Consider the following 15,748-nt stretch of genomic DNA (forward strand, 5'->3'; position numbering starts at 1 on the left):
ACACTTACTCTGAATTTCTATGCTTATCTCCTCATGAACCAGTTCTCCACAGACTTTCCTTTAAGCAGCTTTTAGGTAAGGCAAGATAAATTGTTACTGTCCCTGGGTTCTAACCACTGGCTGAATATTCAAACTAGCCACCCATCCCTACCCATCCCTACCCACCCCCGTGACACCTCTAAACCATTAAGTGAAATTTTTAAAAAAATCATGAATGAAAACAAAGCATATTAGATGTATTTTTCTGTTACAACTATATGCAGTTTTTGAACATTTCATTAGCTTGAGCAGATCAGAAACATCCCAAGCATCATACTGAAAGTGCTAGATCATCTCCAAAAGATTCTGTAACACCTCACTGTAACCCACCCCCAAGTGTAAGGGCTGGAAACACAGTTCCAACAGTCCAGAAAGAGACGGGGGTTGAGGGAGTGTACAGACAGTACAGACAGACGGGGGGGAGGGGGGGTGTACCAACAGTCAGGTGTACCGAGAGCACAGGAACAGTGCTGACTCGAAGCACAGGCAAACAGAAGGCGTGGTGCCTCACCACACTTTTCAACGTTGGCTTCTTTTTAAATTCTGTCCAGCCACTAAAGTAACTGCATAGTAACACTTTTTTCCTGCCTGAATCGTGTGCTTTTAAAAACATCTGGGTCACATTCATCACACTTTAAGCATAAGCATGGATAATGATCTAATTGGTGACAAAAAATAATTAAATTACGTACAGTTCTTTCAAGCGAGTCTGAGAAAAAGCATTTTCTTGGATAGACATTATAGCATTGTTGTTCAAATCTCTGAAATAAAGAGAAAGGAAACATTACCAGTTACCACTCCTACAATTAAGTTCTATAAACACTTTAAATAGCCAAGAAAATTTCTGCTAATAGAAGAGATTATTTATATACTGAGAAAGATATATGCAAAATACTTACAGATGCTCAAGGGATTCAAGACCAGTGAAGGCTCTCTTTGTAATCGACTTAATCTGATTTCCTTGTAAGATTCTGAAATACAAACAGACCTACTTATAAAGCTCTCCATTAAACAAAGTTAAATTCATTAACTCAAACATTTACCTATGAAAGGTGAAAATAAGCTCAACATGCATTTTTAGGAAAGCCGCAAGCATTTACAATAAACCATGCAAAGCTCAGAGTGAAGGCTTCCATTAAGATGTCCGAGTTCAGTGAGGTGCCCGTGAACCGGCCTGGTACACTGGCAGTTTTCATATAAGCAACTGGGTGGCATGCCCAGTTTCTCCCTTCCTAGCAAAATGTCATCAGGTCAAAGAAATTCACACAAAGTTAAAGCCTTGCAGAAATTCTGGTGGGATAAGATTAAAACCTTACTTGAGAGAATCCTCTCTTGTTAAACACTCATAAATCTCACGTGATTGAACAGGTTACTGGTTTGATTCTGGTTTCTCAGTACAAATAGAAAATCTAGTTCCATTAACAATTTCTCTCTCTTTTTCTAATTCAGTGAGTGGAGAGAAGGCAGAGACTCCCACATGTGCCCCAACCAGGATCCACTGGGAAGCCACTAGGGGACGATTCTCTGCCTATCTGGTGCATCACTCTGTTGCTCAGCAACCCAGCTCTTCTTAGTGGCTGAGGCAGAGGCCATGGAGCCATCCTCAGTGCCTGGGGCCAACACGCTCCAATTGAGCCATGGCTGGAGAGAGGGAGGGAGAAGGAAGAAGCAGGAGGGAGAGGGAGGGATAGAGACAGAGAGAGAGAAGTGAGAGGGGGAGGAATGCAGAAGCAGATGGGCGCTTCTCCTGAGTGCCCTGGCTGGGAATCAAACCCAGGACCATCCATATGTTGGGCCGATGCTCAACCACTGAGCCAACCAGCCAAGGTTCTTTCAATAGAAAAGTATGGCACCACATGCAGTGGCGTCATCCTGGAACTCCAGGGTCACCAGCTCGAGTCCCAGACACACAGGAGAAGCAATCAATGAGCACACAACTAAGTGGAGCAACGAGATGGTGATTTTCTCTCATCACTCTCACTCCCACCTTAAAAAAAAAAAAGTGCACCTCTACAGAAACAAAATTGAAAAAGAAAAAACCCACAACTTAATAATCAACAAAGCTTCTTCCTTACTGAATGAGGCAAAAGGCTCAGACTTTACAATCCCAGCAAACAACCATAATCCTAGCACATTGGTTCTTAAAAACACACCTTTATAGATATCTATACATACATATTTTAAATACATACAATTTAGTGAGACGCGTGAGTCCAGCAAAGGCTTCACTAGCATCTTCTATGGCCCATGAAATTTCATTGTTTCTTAAATTTCTACAGAAATATCAGAAAAGACAGTTTATGCTAGTCAATGTGACCATTAAACCACTGAGCACCATTCTGGCATGGCAATGCTAATTTTGATCCTAATTTTTTCAGCGAAGTTAGGATGAAGGCGACTTTTTTTTTTTTTTTTTTTTTTTTTTTTTTAATTTTTTTTTTTTATTCATTTTAGAAAGGAGAGAGAGAGAGAGAGAAGGGGGTAGGAGCAGGAAGCATCAACTCCCATATGTGCCTTGACCAGGCAAGCCCAGGGTTTCGATCTGGCGACCTCAGCATTTCCAGGTCGACGCTTTATCCACTGCACCACCACAGGTCAGGCGAAGGCGACTTTTTTTTAAATACTGCAATAAACATATAAAAACTGATTCTCACAAGCTAAGAATCAAGCTGGCCCTAATAAATAAATTAAGCAACCTGCTAAGGGTATCAATTGGCCTAGCTAATAGCCTCTAAATGTGTTAGCATATTAAAAGTTATGTGTAGGATCCTGCAAAATGTAGGATTTCAAGATGCAGGAGATCCGGCTTACAAATCTGATTTAGACTAATGGGATTTCTGGGCTATGCAAGCCTTCCCCTGGGCCCTTAACCTGAAATGGCTGACAGAGAGCAATATAGTCTCACAGCTCCACAGCAATTAAACACGCCCCCTGGGGAGTGAGGATGATACAGTACATCCAGTGCTAGAGGGAACCCAGTTTTCTTTAAAAGGAAAAGTATGGAGCTTCTGAAATGCACTGCTCAATTCTCAAAGGAAATGCAATTGCACCACATCATGTCCTGATAGAAGAAATACCAGTTAAAGATGATCGCTTTCACTCCCTTAAGTCGCCTCATGATAAAGCACAAAGCCTTCAGCTTTATAAAACACAGGTGAAGTGTTGTGTGACTAACACTGAGGAGGCAGGCCAACACTCTCCGCATTTAGTTGTATCTTCACTTGCGGTGAAAGCTAACAGAGCTTGTGTTATTTCACTAAGGAACCACGAGGCTCCCTCTTCAGGGCCTGCCCCTCCTCCACAGCACTGCAGAAATAAACGCTCACTCACCAAATGGTAAGAAGGGTAGCTACTCCGGCAAGAGCACTGGGCTCAAGTCAAAATTTCTCAGAGCTGATCTTTGTTTTGCCTTAACTATCTCTGTGGCATCAGACAATCATGTATTTCTGCAGTTTACTACACTAACCCTTTGAGTAGTACAAACGTTCATTGCAAAGAAAGCTCACTCCCCGAGGTCAGCGAGCATGAAAACAACTCACTACTCACAGGTTAATACGACAAACAACCTGTGTAGCAGTAACACTGAAGGGACCTGCCCACGGTGGCGGGTCCAGTTCCACCTCTGATGATGGAGTGAAGAGGTAGGGCGGGGGGTCATTTCTAATTTCAAGACCAAATCTGAAGGAAGACCACCTTACTAAGTTAAAAAAGAAAAAACCAAACACACACTCATGCATACAGACACACCACTTCCAGAAACCGAGCATGCTTGCTTTCTCCTTGATGGCTGGGCCCCAGAGCTGGACGCCTGCCTCTCTCCTGAGACCATTCATCAATTCGGAACCCGGTGGGCAAGAAGTCCCCACTAAGGAACCTTAAGACTACACATTCTTTCTCTTATTCTTCTGTGTCTGAGATTACTGTATTTTTTAAAAATATCTCTTCACATTCAATTATATACCATAATCATGGTAACATTCAACTTACACAACTACAGAATTTTAGAGTTGAAATTGCCTTAGCAACCACTTAATCCTGTGTCAATCTTCTTTGGATAAAGAAACAAAGAAAATAATACCCAGGAAAGGTTAGGAGACTTTGTTCATCTGGCAGTATGGTAAAAGCAGATGAGCTTTAATAGCAGAGACCTGGGTTCTAATCCAAGCTCAAACCTTCATAAACTATGTGACTTTAAACAAATTGCTTTAATGTCTCTGAGCCTCAGCCTCCAATATGGAAAAAAGCAGTAAGATCCTAGTGTTCTGAAAGCACCTGATACATCCCAGATCATAGATAAATATTAGTTTTTCTGTCCAAAGTCATTCAGGAAATTAGTAACTGTGAATGGATCCCTGACAGACACATCCTGCACCCTATGAATGAGACGTGGTGGTTCTGGGCACTAGTGGTGGCTCGAGGCCCGAGGAACAAGAACATGTGTATTCTTGGCACTAGCAACTGGGTTGCATTCCACAGGAACTGGCACAAGAGATGCTTTGTTATTTAGTTGATTAATTCAAAATTAAAATACAAGCAGAACTGGCCAGAGATAAATAAGATTAAGGTACAGGACAGAGACAGGATTGTCTTGCCCCAAGGCACAGGACAAAAGAACCACAAATGAATTAACATGCATGAATTTGCAGACTGACCAATTGTTTTATTTGCTTTACTGCTTTAAAAAAAAATTAGAAGGAAAAAAAAAGAGGTCAGATGTACTTACAGTGTCTGAAGACTGGGAAGAAACCTGAACACCCCATCAGCGATGTGAGTGACTCTGTTGTCCCCTAAATTCAACCTCTCCAGTAAGCTCAGACCCACGAAGGCTGACTCATCCAGGCGGGCCAACTGGTTACAGGACAAATCACTGAAAACAGGCAACAGGAAAGGCAGTCACTGTATTTTAGTTCAACTTTCAGATTCTTATTCTATTTACATGATAAATTTAGAGCTTTCAACAAGTTTCTAATAGAGGGATGTTAGATTTTATTACTGGCCAGGGGAATGATTTACTCCAACCTGCTCTAGCTCAGAGCCTCCACTGAAATGCCATCCAACACTCACAGCTCAGACAGTCTTTGGCAGAACTCCCATGCATCAGGGCTGATCCTTTCAACAGCATTCTGGCTCACAGAGAGCTGCTGTAACATTCGCAAGCCATACAGCCAGCCCTTGTTCACTTCTGTAAGGTTATTATGCTCCAGTTCTCTGCAGAATTAGAGAAGAAAACATGTTTCATAACAAACAGTGCAATGAGAAGATTCCAAAAACCCTCATTAAGTCTTACTCAGAGTAACATATTCCTTTGTTCAACCCAAACTAACCAACAAGTTCTATTCAATAAATATTTATCTTACTTAAGATTCAGTGCTAGAAGGTAGTAAGACTGTCAAAAATATCAAACCTATAAAATCAAGACACCAAGAGGTATAGTATACCCGTTCTGGATAAATTCTGATAATTTTCATCAACCAAAACACTAAGGGAACCTAAACTATTTAGACGAAATGTTAGCAAAATGATGACACAAATGCCAAGTAGATAACTTAATGAGCTTTGTGTACACTTATTTCACAGCAGAGAAGGAAAAAAGAAATTACGTGCCTTGGTGTAACTGTAACAACTGTCCTAGCTAACACCACAAACCCCAGTCAAACCCCTTCCTAACAATCGCCTGTGCTGGTTCACAGTACTTACAATTCTTCCATGTTATCCAAGCCAAAAAAAGCTCCATCCTTAAGTTTGGTGATTCCATTCCGCTGCATCTTCAAAGACTTCAAGGAGTCCAGCCCTTGGAATGTTAGTCCTTCTACAACTTTAATCCTGTTTCTTTTAAGTTCCCTTTAACAAAGATAGTTTTATAGTCAGGAAATGGTTTGCTGATCTGCTCTAATAATAATTAAAAAAGAAAAGCCACTGTAAGAAAAAAGAGATCATCTATTTAGTTACTCACAAGAATTGGAGGTGAGGGAGCTTGAAGATCTTGGGTGGAATCATGCTGATTCTGTTACGGTTTAATTTGACCACTAATAAGGAACTCGATAAATTATCAAAGCAACCAGCCTCCAGGATGGTTATCCTATTATTACTCAAATTCCTAAAGTGAACAAGATAACAACAAAAAATTAGCGAACAAAAATTCTACCACAGGAAAGCAGCCGAGTCTATGAGCCGCAGCTCTACCATTAGCAACTGTGCACAACTTTACAAATCATCCCACTACTTTGTTTCTTCAACTACAAAATAAGGGTTGTACAACGTACTTCATTTGGGTTGAAACAGCATGTGTTAACATGCTTGTAAAATGTAAAACACTGGCATGTGCTAATTCTCATCAGCATTATACAGGGTAAGCTGCTGTTTAACAAACCACACCTATCTACCTTCTATAAAACTGTTAGCAGTGCAGGGGGGTAAATGGTGATGGAAAGAGACTTGACTTGGGGGTGAAACATACAATAAAGAAATGATGTTTCCGTAGTGTAGTGGTTATCACGTTCGCCTCACAATAAAGAAATGATGTATAATAGAATTATACCTCTGAAACCTATATAATTTTGTTAACCGATGTCACCCCAATAAATTCGATATAAAAAGAAAACAACAGGCCCTGGCTGTGTGGCTCAGAGAGTGTCATGATGGTGCACTAAGGTTATGGGTTCAACCTGGTCAGGGCACATACAAAAAACACCAATGAGTGCACAACTAAATGGAACTAAGTGGAACAACAAGTTAATGCTTCTCTCTCTCTCTCTCTCTCCCCCTCTTCTCCTCTCTCCCTCTTCCACCCTTCCTCCCTCTCTCTCAAATCAATAGGGAAAAAATTTTTTTAAAAGAATTGAGCTGGGCCCTGGCCGGTTGGCTCAGCGGTAGAGCGTCGGCCTGGCGTGCGGGGGACCCGGGTTCGATTCCCGGCCAGGGCACATAGGAGAAGCGCCCATTTGTTTCTCCACCCCCCCCTCCTTCCTCTCTGTCTCTCTCTTCCCCTCCCGCAGCCAAGGCTCCACTGGAGCAAAGATGGCCCGGGCGCTGGGGTTGGCTCCTTGGCCTCTGCCCCAGGCGCTAGAGTGGCTCTGGTCGCAGCAGAGCGACGCCCCAGAGGGGCAGAGCATCGCACCCTGGTGGGCAGAGCGTCGCCCCTGGTGGGCATGCCGGGTGGATCCTGGTCAGGCGCATGCGGAAGTCTGTCTGACTGTCTCTCCCCGTTTCCAGCTTCAGAAAAAAAAAAAAAAAAAAATTGAGCTGGCCTGACCAGGCGGTGGCACAGTGGATAGAGCGTCGGACTGGGATGCAGAGGACTCAGGTTCGAGACCCCGAGGTCGCCAGTTTGAGCACAGGCTCATCTGGCTTAAGCAAAAGCTCACCAGCTTGAACCCAAGGTCGCTGGCTCAAGCAAGGGGTTACTCGGTCTGCTGAAGGCCCATGGTCAAGGCACATATGAGAAAGCAATCAATGAACAACTAAGGTGTCGCAACGAAAAACTAATGATTGATGCTTCTCATCTCTCTGTTCCTGTCTGTCCCTATCTATCCCTCTCTCTGACTCTCTGTCTCTGTAAAAAAAAAAAGAATAAAACTCAAAAAAACTGATTGTAGGTTTGTTTCACATAAGTATATGAGAATCACAACAACAGATATTTCTGGGAAGTATCAACAAATAATAAACATGCACTGTAAAGTAAATCTAGTTTAAACTCTATTAACTTACAGGTATTTAAGCTGCATTCGAGGAAATGAAGCAGTCTTGATTTCCGTTATCATGTTTGAGCTGAGATCTAAACTCTCGAGAGCAGGGTAAACCCGGAACGCCTCTGCATTTATTTCTGTGACTGTATTATGGACTCTACAAAACAGAGATTATACGGAAGCTATTGCCAGTGATGCACCCCAGGCCGCAGGAGTGTAAATAACTGGGATCAACAAGGGAACCTACAACAAACAAACAGTGTGCTATTCCTAATTTAAGTGAGAGGTCTGAAATCTTATTTACTTACAATGACAGTAGAGTAATATTAGAGGTTGGTTCTCCAAAATAGGGGATTTCTGTTAGCTCATTATAATTCATTTTCCTAGACACAGAGGAAATAAAGATTTCAGAGTTTAGTGAGAGAAATGTTACTTCCTGAGCTCTGGTTTACTGGCTAATACATGTTCTTTAAGTTGGGTGCCACATATGAAAAAGCCCATGACTGAGAATGAGTTACACTAAGTGTATTATACTGAGAAATTAAAGGGTTTTAATAAGAAATGTGTTTCCGTGATATAGAGCTATGACTGATCTCAATATTTAAAAGGTTATCAAATATTTTGCACATTAAATATTTTTAAATCCCATTAATGTTCTTAGAATATACTGCTCACAAAAACTGCACTTTGTGTGCACTTCATGTTATACTTATAACAGCTAATTCAAGTCCTTCTTAACAAAGAAAAAATAATACACTCATATCTTTATTTATAATGGAATTACAAATAAATTTTAAAATAGAAACACACACACATATAAGGAAAAATACATATATATTTTAAAGATATTCAAAGTGAGGGAGGATTGCTTAAGAGCACAGATGAAATTTACCAACCTAGCAATGGAGACTATGATTAAATTTTACAGATGATATGACATCATCATCTGATCCCAGCAGCTCTTTAAAAGAGATTGTCTCAAGTGTTTCTATACCAAAACTAATATAATTCCATTTCATTAACCTGGTTTTCAATCAATGAACAACCTCGACAATTTACAGGAAAAAAAAGTAAAAGACAAGGACCCCCAAAGTTATAAAGTCCATGTAAAAAAAAGCTCATGGACTTCCCGCTGAAGTGCTTTCACATCTTCCCTCAGCGCATATGCTGTCAGCTAATAAGCTTCTCGACTGAGTATTCAATTCACTACACAGCAGAGTAGAAGCGGTCGATCTGGGGCAGGGAAGGAAAGAGTACAGGAACAATGAATGCACAAGTTATCCTGTCCAAGAAATGAAAATGAAAAATGAATCTGAGGTTTCTGGGGTTGTTTAGAGTAAAGGCATAACAAGACTGAATAGTTGTGACTCTGGAAACATCCCTATGCAATCACTGATATTAATAGTACTATTAAGAAAACTTACTCCAATACATAATGATACACATATCTCAGTATTAAAGGAAAAACTTCAGTAATGAAATATACTAACTACCACATTCCAAATGATCCCCGAAATACTGTATTTCATATAAATCCACTTTAGATATGTTTCCAATGAGTCAAGACATAAAAAGTTTACACAACAGAGAGTTTCTTAACTTTGGCTTAAACTTTGGCAAAAAGTTTCAAGACTTTCAAGAGAGGGAAAAATCTTACTTTTGGCCCCAAGGAAGAATATTTCTCCAGTTTGCAACCTGAAATCACCAACTCAATGGCACAATTCTGAGTCTGGGATAGCAAAGCCAAAGATGGCAGTTTTTTAAACAATGTCTTTTAATGTAAAGTTTTTTTCTTCAATTTTTGACAGCATTTCTAAATTGAACATCCTTAAGTACATAATGCATTAAATCACCTCGAATTTAATATAATTTAAATAAGTAAAATAACTTACACTTCTTGTAATGTCTGAGATTCCAAGCTGATGTTCCAGAGAGACAACCGATTATGACTCAAATCCCTGATGGAGGACAAAAGACCATTCTTAGTTTAGTGCTGGAGAACATACGTAAAGAAAAAAAATTATTTAACTAAAAAAAGAATCTAAAAGCCCTATCAAATGTGAATTTGAGTAAAACAGACAAAAAGAATGTTTATACAGAATGAATAAAAAGTTCACCTAGATTTCAAAATAGCCATTTTATTTTTTCATTTTCACGGTTTTTCTTAACTACCTAGGAAATACAGCCACATGACTCAATAATCAAAAAATATAAAAAGATACACAGTAAAACACCTCCCACTGGTCTCCAGCCGTCTGATTTCCATCCCCCACAGCAAGCAGCAAATGAAAACACACCATCTCTTGTGTGGCCTGTCAGATATAGTATGCACGCACCAGCAAATTTCTACGAGTGGTGGAATAATTTACACAGTACTTTGCCCGTGCTTTTTCACTTAACAACTTGTAAATCATTTCATAGCATTATAAATTTCTTCATCCATTTTAGTTATATTATACTTTATTATATTATACTACATTATATACTTTTTAAACATATGCCTTTTAAAATATATACAATATAAATATGTACTTTTTACACAATATACAGTATGATAGATATTATAATATAGTATATTACACTTTAGCTGAAGATAAACTTGTAGATTTCATGAGTCAAGACAGTAAGCACCTATATTAGAAATAGGGTTGACCAGATCCTTGATAGAAATGTGGTCTTCTAAAAGAAAAAAAATGGCAATCCCGCTTCAGGAAAGGGAAATTCTTCTCAATCCAAATTACACTGATGATTATGGTGGCAGTTACCATTTAAGTGCCAGACACTCTTCCATACACTTTATACATATGGCCGGCCTACATCCACACAACAACCTGCTGAGGCAAATATTCTTACAATCCTACTTTCCTGATATAGAAATGGGCAGAGATTAATAATTTCCTGATCCAAGGTCACAGAGCTAATAAAAAGCCATACATCTGAAATTCTATCTCACTTCTAGAAAAGAGTTTATTAACAGATTTCACTATAATTACCCATTAGTCTAAATATTTAAATAGGCTTAAAAAAAAATTCGCCTTGCCTGACCGGTAGTTGTGAAGTGGATAGAGCTCTGACCTAGGACGCTGAAGTCCCAGGTTCAGAGCCCTGAAATCACTGGATTGAGTGCAGGCTCATCTGGCTTGAGTGCAGGCTAAGCAATTTGTACGCAGGGTCACCAGCTTGGGCATGGGATAATCAACATGATCCCATGGTCACTGGCTTGAGCAAGAGGGTCATTGGCTCGGCTTGAGCCCCCTGGTCAAGGCACATATGAGAAGCAATCAATGAACGACTAAAGTGCTGCCGCTATGAGTTAATGCTTCTCATCTCTCTCCCTTCCTATCTCCCTCTGTTTTTAAAAAAAAAAAAAAAAATCACCTTGATGCTTCCGGGCATCTTTACAAGACTGAGGTGGAATCCAGCCCACACAAGCTGTCTGCCCAAGAGATGTATTACACATTACAATATGGCTCGTAATAGAGACACACTACAGATCACTTTATCTCGCTGTGCCACCACAGGCAGTTGACAGATGCATGCAGGTCTGAGTGATGTCCCTATCACAGAACAATTTGTTCTCAGCTGGATTCATGTCTGTAAAACCTAGCAACATTCACTTTAAGAGCTTATCTTAAACCATTATATAAGTAAGACTAGCTCAAACCACCACTTGTCCACAACAGTTTTAATGCCTTCATTCCAAAATATCTGGCACAGGTATCAGCGCAAGAACACTGATGAATGGAGAGGTGTGCTGGTAAATTATGAGAGATAAACAAATATGAATTCGCTCCACATAAAAACCTTACATTAAGAAATTTTATTCAATTCACATCTGCTACTAAACAAACACAGAATTTCACAGAATTGAAAAGATGTTTACTTAGTGCAGTGCTTCAACTACAGGAGAAATATAGTTGTCCAATTTAAGTCAGATTTTCCATATTCTGCTCCAAGAGGGCTGGTCTGGCAAATGGGGAATGTCATCTGTATAGCAGACTAGATACTATGACTTAATTCCACATCTCATGCTTGCTGAAACATTTTTTCTTTTACAGATTAAGAGCTTTCATTTTATTTTTTATTTATTCATATTTTTAGAGAGGAGAGGTAGAGAGAGAGAGAGAGAGAGGAGAGAGAGAGAGAGAGAGAGAGAAAGAGGAGAGACAGAGAGAGAGAAGGTGGGGAGGAGCTGGAAGCATCAACTTCCATATGTGCCTTGACCAGGTAAACCCAGGGTTTGAACCGGCGACCTCAGCATTTCCAGGTCGATGCTTTATCCACTGCGCCACCACAGGTCAGGCTAAGAGCTTTCATTTTAATAACAGTGCTTCGAATGCCTTTCTAAACCCTAAGATCTCCCTGGCAGAATAACTCTTCACTATACTCATCCCCTATAGTTCTCTCATGGATGTCAATGATGACCAGATAATCAGCTTTAAAGAAAATACTTATTACAGAAACAGACAGCAATCAAATTAAACTCAACTTGGTATAAATTTAGCAAACTGAACATGGTATAAAACACTCTGAATTTACTATCAGTAAAAACTGTCCAGTGTTTCTACTGAGGGAAAGAACAAGTTTCTCAGTGTCTTTAAAATGCTCTAGAGCAGCGGTTCGCAACCTGTGGATATTTTAAACATATTTTAAAATAAATATGTATTTCCGATGGCTTTAGGCGACCCCTGTATTTGGTCGTTCGACCCCCACCGGGGTCGCGACCCACAGCCTGAGAACCGCTGCTCTAGAGCGTTTCAACGGAACCCAGATGATACCTGGAATACTGTGGAGCCTCTCTATGGGGCAATGTTGTCTTAAGAATATATACCTCAGAGGTCCAACCCCATACAATGAGGCTCTCTGGACCTTTCTGCAACAAATCCACATTAACTAAATTAAAAGACATTAACAGTGGACTGGAATACACTCTTAAAATAGTACTATCATGAAAGCAACCAGTATAAATCAGTGTAGCTGTTTAACTTATCAAAACACCAAGTGTCTAACTAGAATTAAATGGAATGATCTGAGCATCAGGGATTTGTGCAAACATTTACTGAACAATGTGTCAGGCACAGTGCTAAGTGCTAAGGTTAAAAACGTTGTCAAGGCCCTGGCCAGTTGGATCAGTGGTAGAGCGTCAGCCTGGCATGCAGGAGTCCTGGGTTCGATTCTCCGCCAGGGCACACAGGAGAAGCGCCCATCTGCTTCTCCACCCCTCCCCCTCTCCTTCCTCTCTGTCTCTCTTCCCCTCCCGCAGCCAAGGCTCCATTGGAGCAAAGTTGGCCCAGGCGATGAGGATGGCTATGTGGCCTCTGCCTCAGGTGCTAGAATGGCTCTGGTCACAACAGAACGACGCCCCAGATGGGCGGAGCATCGCCCCCTGGTGGGCATGCCGGGTGGATCCCGGTCAGGCACATGCGGGAATCTGTCTGCCTCCCCGTTTCCAACTTCAGAAAAATACAAAAAAAAAAAACAAAAAAAAAACAAGCACGTTGTCAACACTAGTTATTTTTACAACTTTTTCAAAAGCAACATTTATGGTACTGGGAAGTGGAGTCACCCCAAAACTGTACACATAAATTCAACATCAACTCCACTGTTACTTCACTGGGAATGCGTAGGTTAACTTTCTTTTATACCTCAGTTTTATTCTGGGATTTAATTACATGACATGTGTATATGGGAGTGTACATACTCCTGTTCTCCAGAGCACACCTCTCCTATTTCTTTCTCTTTATTTTCCTATTTCTTTTTTAACAACACCCCTAAAAGGCTGAAGACTATTTTGAAGACTTCAAATATCACATGTAAAACTATTAGATTAGAAATATGGGTAATTTTGCCTGGCCTGTGGTGGCACAGCAGATAGAGCCCCGACAGGGAGTGCTGAGGACACCAGTTCAAAGCCCTGGGCTTGCCCAGTCAAGGCACGTACAACAACTATATGAACTAAAGTGAAGCAACTATGAGTTGAACTTCTTGCCCCCAACCTCTCTCTGTAAAATTAAATAAAATCTTTAAAAGGGGGGATAGTTTTTAGGCGCTCTCCCTCCCGGGAGCACACCCTACGCTCCCCTTCCCCACCTCCTTCCCCAGTGCACCACCTCTGCCTCTCTCCCCCCTAAGCTCCAAGGGCCCTTCCTCGGCCTCTGGAACTTGTTCTCTGAGCCCGTTTCTTCCATGGCCCTCGGTAACTTTTTTTTTTAGGGAGCGAGAGAAACATCAATTTGTTGTTCCACTTATTTATGCATTCACTGGTTGATTTAAAAAAAAAATTATTGACTTTAGAGAGGGAGGAAGGGAGAGAGACAGAAACATCCATATGTTCCTGTATGTGCCCTTACCGGGGACTGAACTGGCGACCTTTGCATATCAGGACAGTGCTCCAACCAACTGATACCCTGTGCCAGGGCATCCACTGGTTGTTCTTGCATGTGCCTTGACTGTGGGACCAAACCCACACACTTGGGATACCTGGACGATGCTCTAACCTACCTACACAGCCAGGGCTCTGTAACTTTCTAAATAAACTTTCTCTTACACTCTTGAGTCTGGCTCGGAATTCTTTCTTAGCCAGAACTCAAGAACCAAGGTCCAACTCCACCAGTAACAACTGGTGTCATCTGCCTCCAACACAGCCGGTTCTATTTCCATGTTGCCTGACTCCCGTACTCCACCAAACCAGACTTTCTATTTAAACTTTTTAAATTTATTGAGACTTGTTTTGTGTACTAACATGATCTATCCTAGAAAATGTTCCACGTGTACTTGAAAAGAATGTATAGTCTCTTGCTTTGGGGTGAAATGCTCTGAAGATATCAATTAAATCCATCTGATTTGGTGTGTCAAAAAAAAAAAAGAATATGGGTAATTTTTTAAATTAAAGTCTCTCACTGCTCTTCCCAATGCCCAATCATTAAGTCCATTTACTTTCCATAAGCTAATGCTAGTCTGCCTGGTTTTTTTAAAGCAGGAGTCTGAAAACGGAGAACTGTCTTTCAAAGATTCTCCCCTTGACATATCCCTAAAATGCACTTAAAAACTTGAGGTAATCTAATGCTTGACAAATATCACCTAAAGAGTCTAATGCTTTGCAACAGTCAATAATCTTTCCTTTATTTTTTAACACCACACTAGAATCTATTTATGGGTATGATGTTTGGAGTAAAGGTCTCAGAGAAGGCCTTATCTCAGTGTTGTAAACTCAGCTCCCACTCACGCTAATCTACAGGGATGTATCTGTAATAAATGATGAATTATTAAAGTTCTTGATATCATGTGGAGCCAGAGGTGCCATTAATGTAGTCGTTTAGTACCATCAGGGTGTAAATAATTTATAGGATCTACAGAGCAATCTCAACAGTCTAAGCAAAAGAATCAGTTATGCAAGCTAATTGCAAGGTCCAGCAGCAATGGGGACGCAGCGGTTTTCTCCTGCCCAGACACAGAGGTCCACTTCTGAGTCCTCTGCAGCACTGAGAGGCCGAACTGCGAACTTCAACAGCGAACTTCAACAGTAACAAGACCTTTGCAAAACTTAACAGATAAGAAGATGTTATATCCAATAGTTTGGGTACGACAATGCTTCGTGTATTTATCCAGCATAATCTGTTCTTTCTTTTGTAAATGAAAATCCATCTCATTAGAGTATATCTAGCATAATTTACTTAAAAAAAATAACACTCGAGCCCTGGCCGGCTGGCTCAGTGGTAGAGCGTCGGCCTGGCGTGCAGAAATCCCGGGTTCAATTCCCGGCCAGGGCACATAGGAGAAGTGCCCATCTGCTTCTCCACCCCTCCCCCTCTCCTTCCTCTCTGTCTCTCTCTTCCCCTCACGCAGCCGAGGCTCCATTGGAGCAAAGATGGCCCGGGCGCTGGGGATGGCTCCTTGGCCTCTGCCCCAGGCACTAGAGTGGCTCTGGTCGCGACAGAGCAACGCCCCGGAGGGGCAGAGCATCACCCCCTAGTGGGCAAAGCGCTGCCCCCTGGTGGGCGTGCCAGGTGGATCCCAGTTGGGCG

At 41.2% G+C, this 15,748-nt stretch overlaps 1 protein-coding gene across 3 annotated transcripts in view; it reads right to left on the reverse strand.

The window, feature by feature from the left end:
• The window catches only part of LRIG2 (leucine rich repeats and immunoglobulin like domains 2), a 63,744-nt gene that overhangs the window by 27,518 nt on the left and 20,478 nt on the right, over nucleotides 1–15,748 (reverse strand). For all 3 annotated transcript variants that reach the window (XM_066247579.1, XM_066247578.1, XM_066247580.1), the window contains 10 exons: nucleotides 9,617–9,682; nucleotides 8,033–8,107; nucleotides 7,747–7,881; nucleotides 5,993–6,136; nucleotides 5,737–5,880; nucleotides 5,104–5,247; nucleotides 4,763–4,906; nucleotides 2,232–2,312; nucleotides 939–1,010; nucleotides 732–800 (listed from right to left, as the gene is read on the reverse strand). In XM_066247579.1, coding sequence (XP_066103676.1) covers nucleotides 732–800; nucleotides 939–1,010; nucleotides 2,232–2,312; nucleotides 4,763–4,906; nucleotides 5,104–5,247; nucleotides 5,737–5,880; nucleotides 5,993–6,136; nucleotides 7,747–7,881; nucleotides 8,033–8,107; nucleotides 9,617–9,682 — 1,074 coding nt within the window. The remainder of the gene's footprint in view (nucleotides 1–731; nucleotides 801–938; nucleotides 1,011–2,231; nucleotides 2,313–4,762; nucleotides 4,907–5,103; nucleotides 5,248–5,736; nucleotides 5,881–5,992; nucleotides 6,137–7,746; nucleotides 7,882–8,032; nucleotides 8,108–9,616; nucleotides 9,683–15,748) is intronic.

Source organism: Saccopteryx bilineata, chromosome 11 (genome assembly GCF_036850765.1).
Source record: "Saccopteryx bilineata isolate mSacBil1 chromosome 11, mSacBil1_pri_phased_curated, whole genome shotgun sequence".
Classification (NCBI taxonomy): Eukaryota; Metazoa; Chordata; class Mammalia; order Chiroptera; family Emballonuridae; genus Saccopteryx; species Saccopteryx bilineata.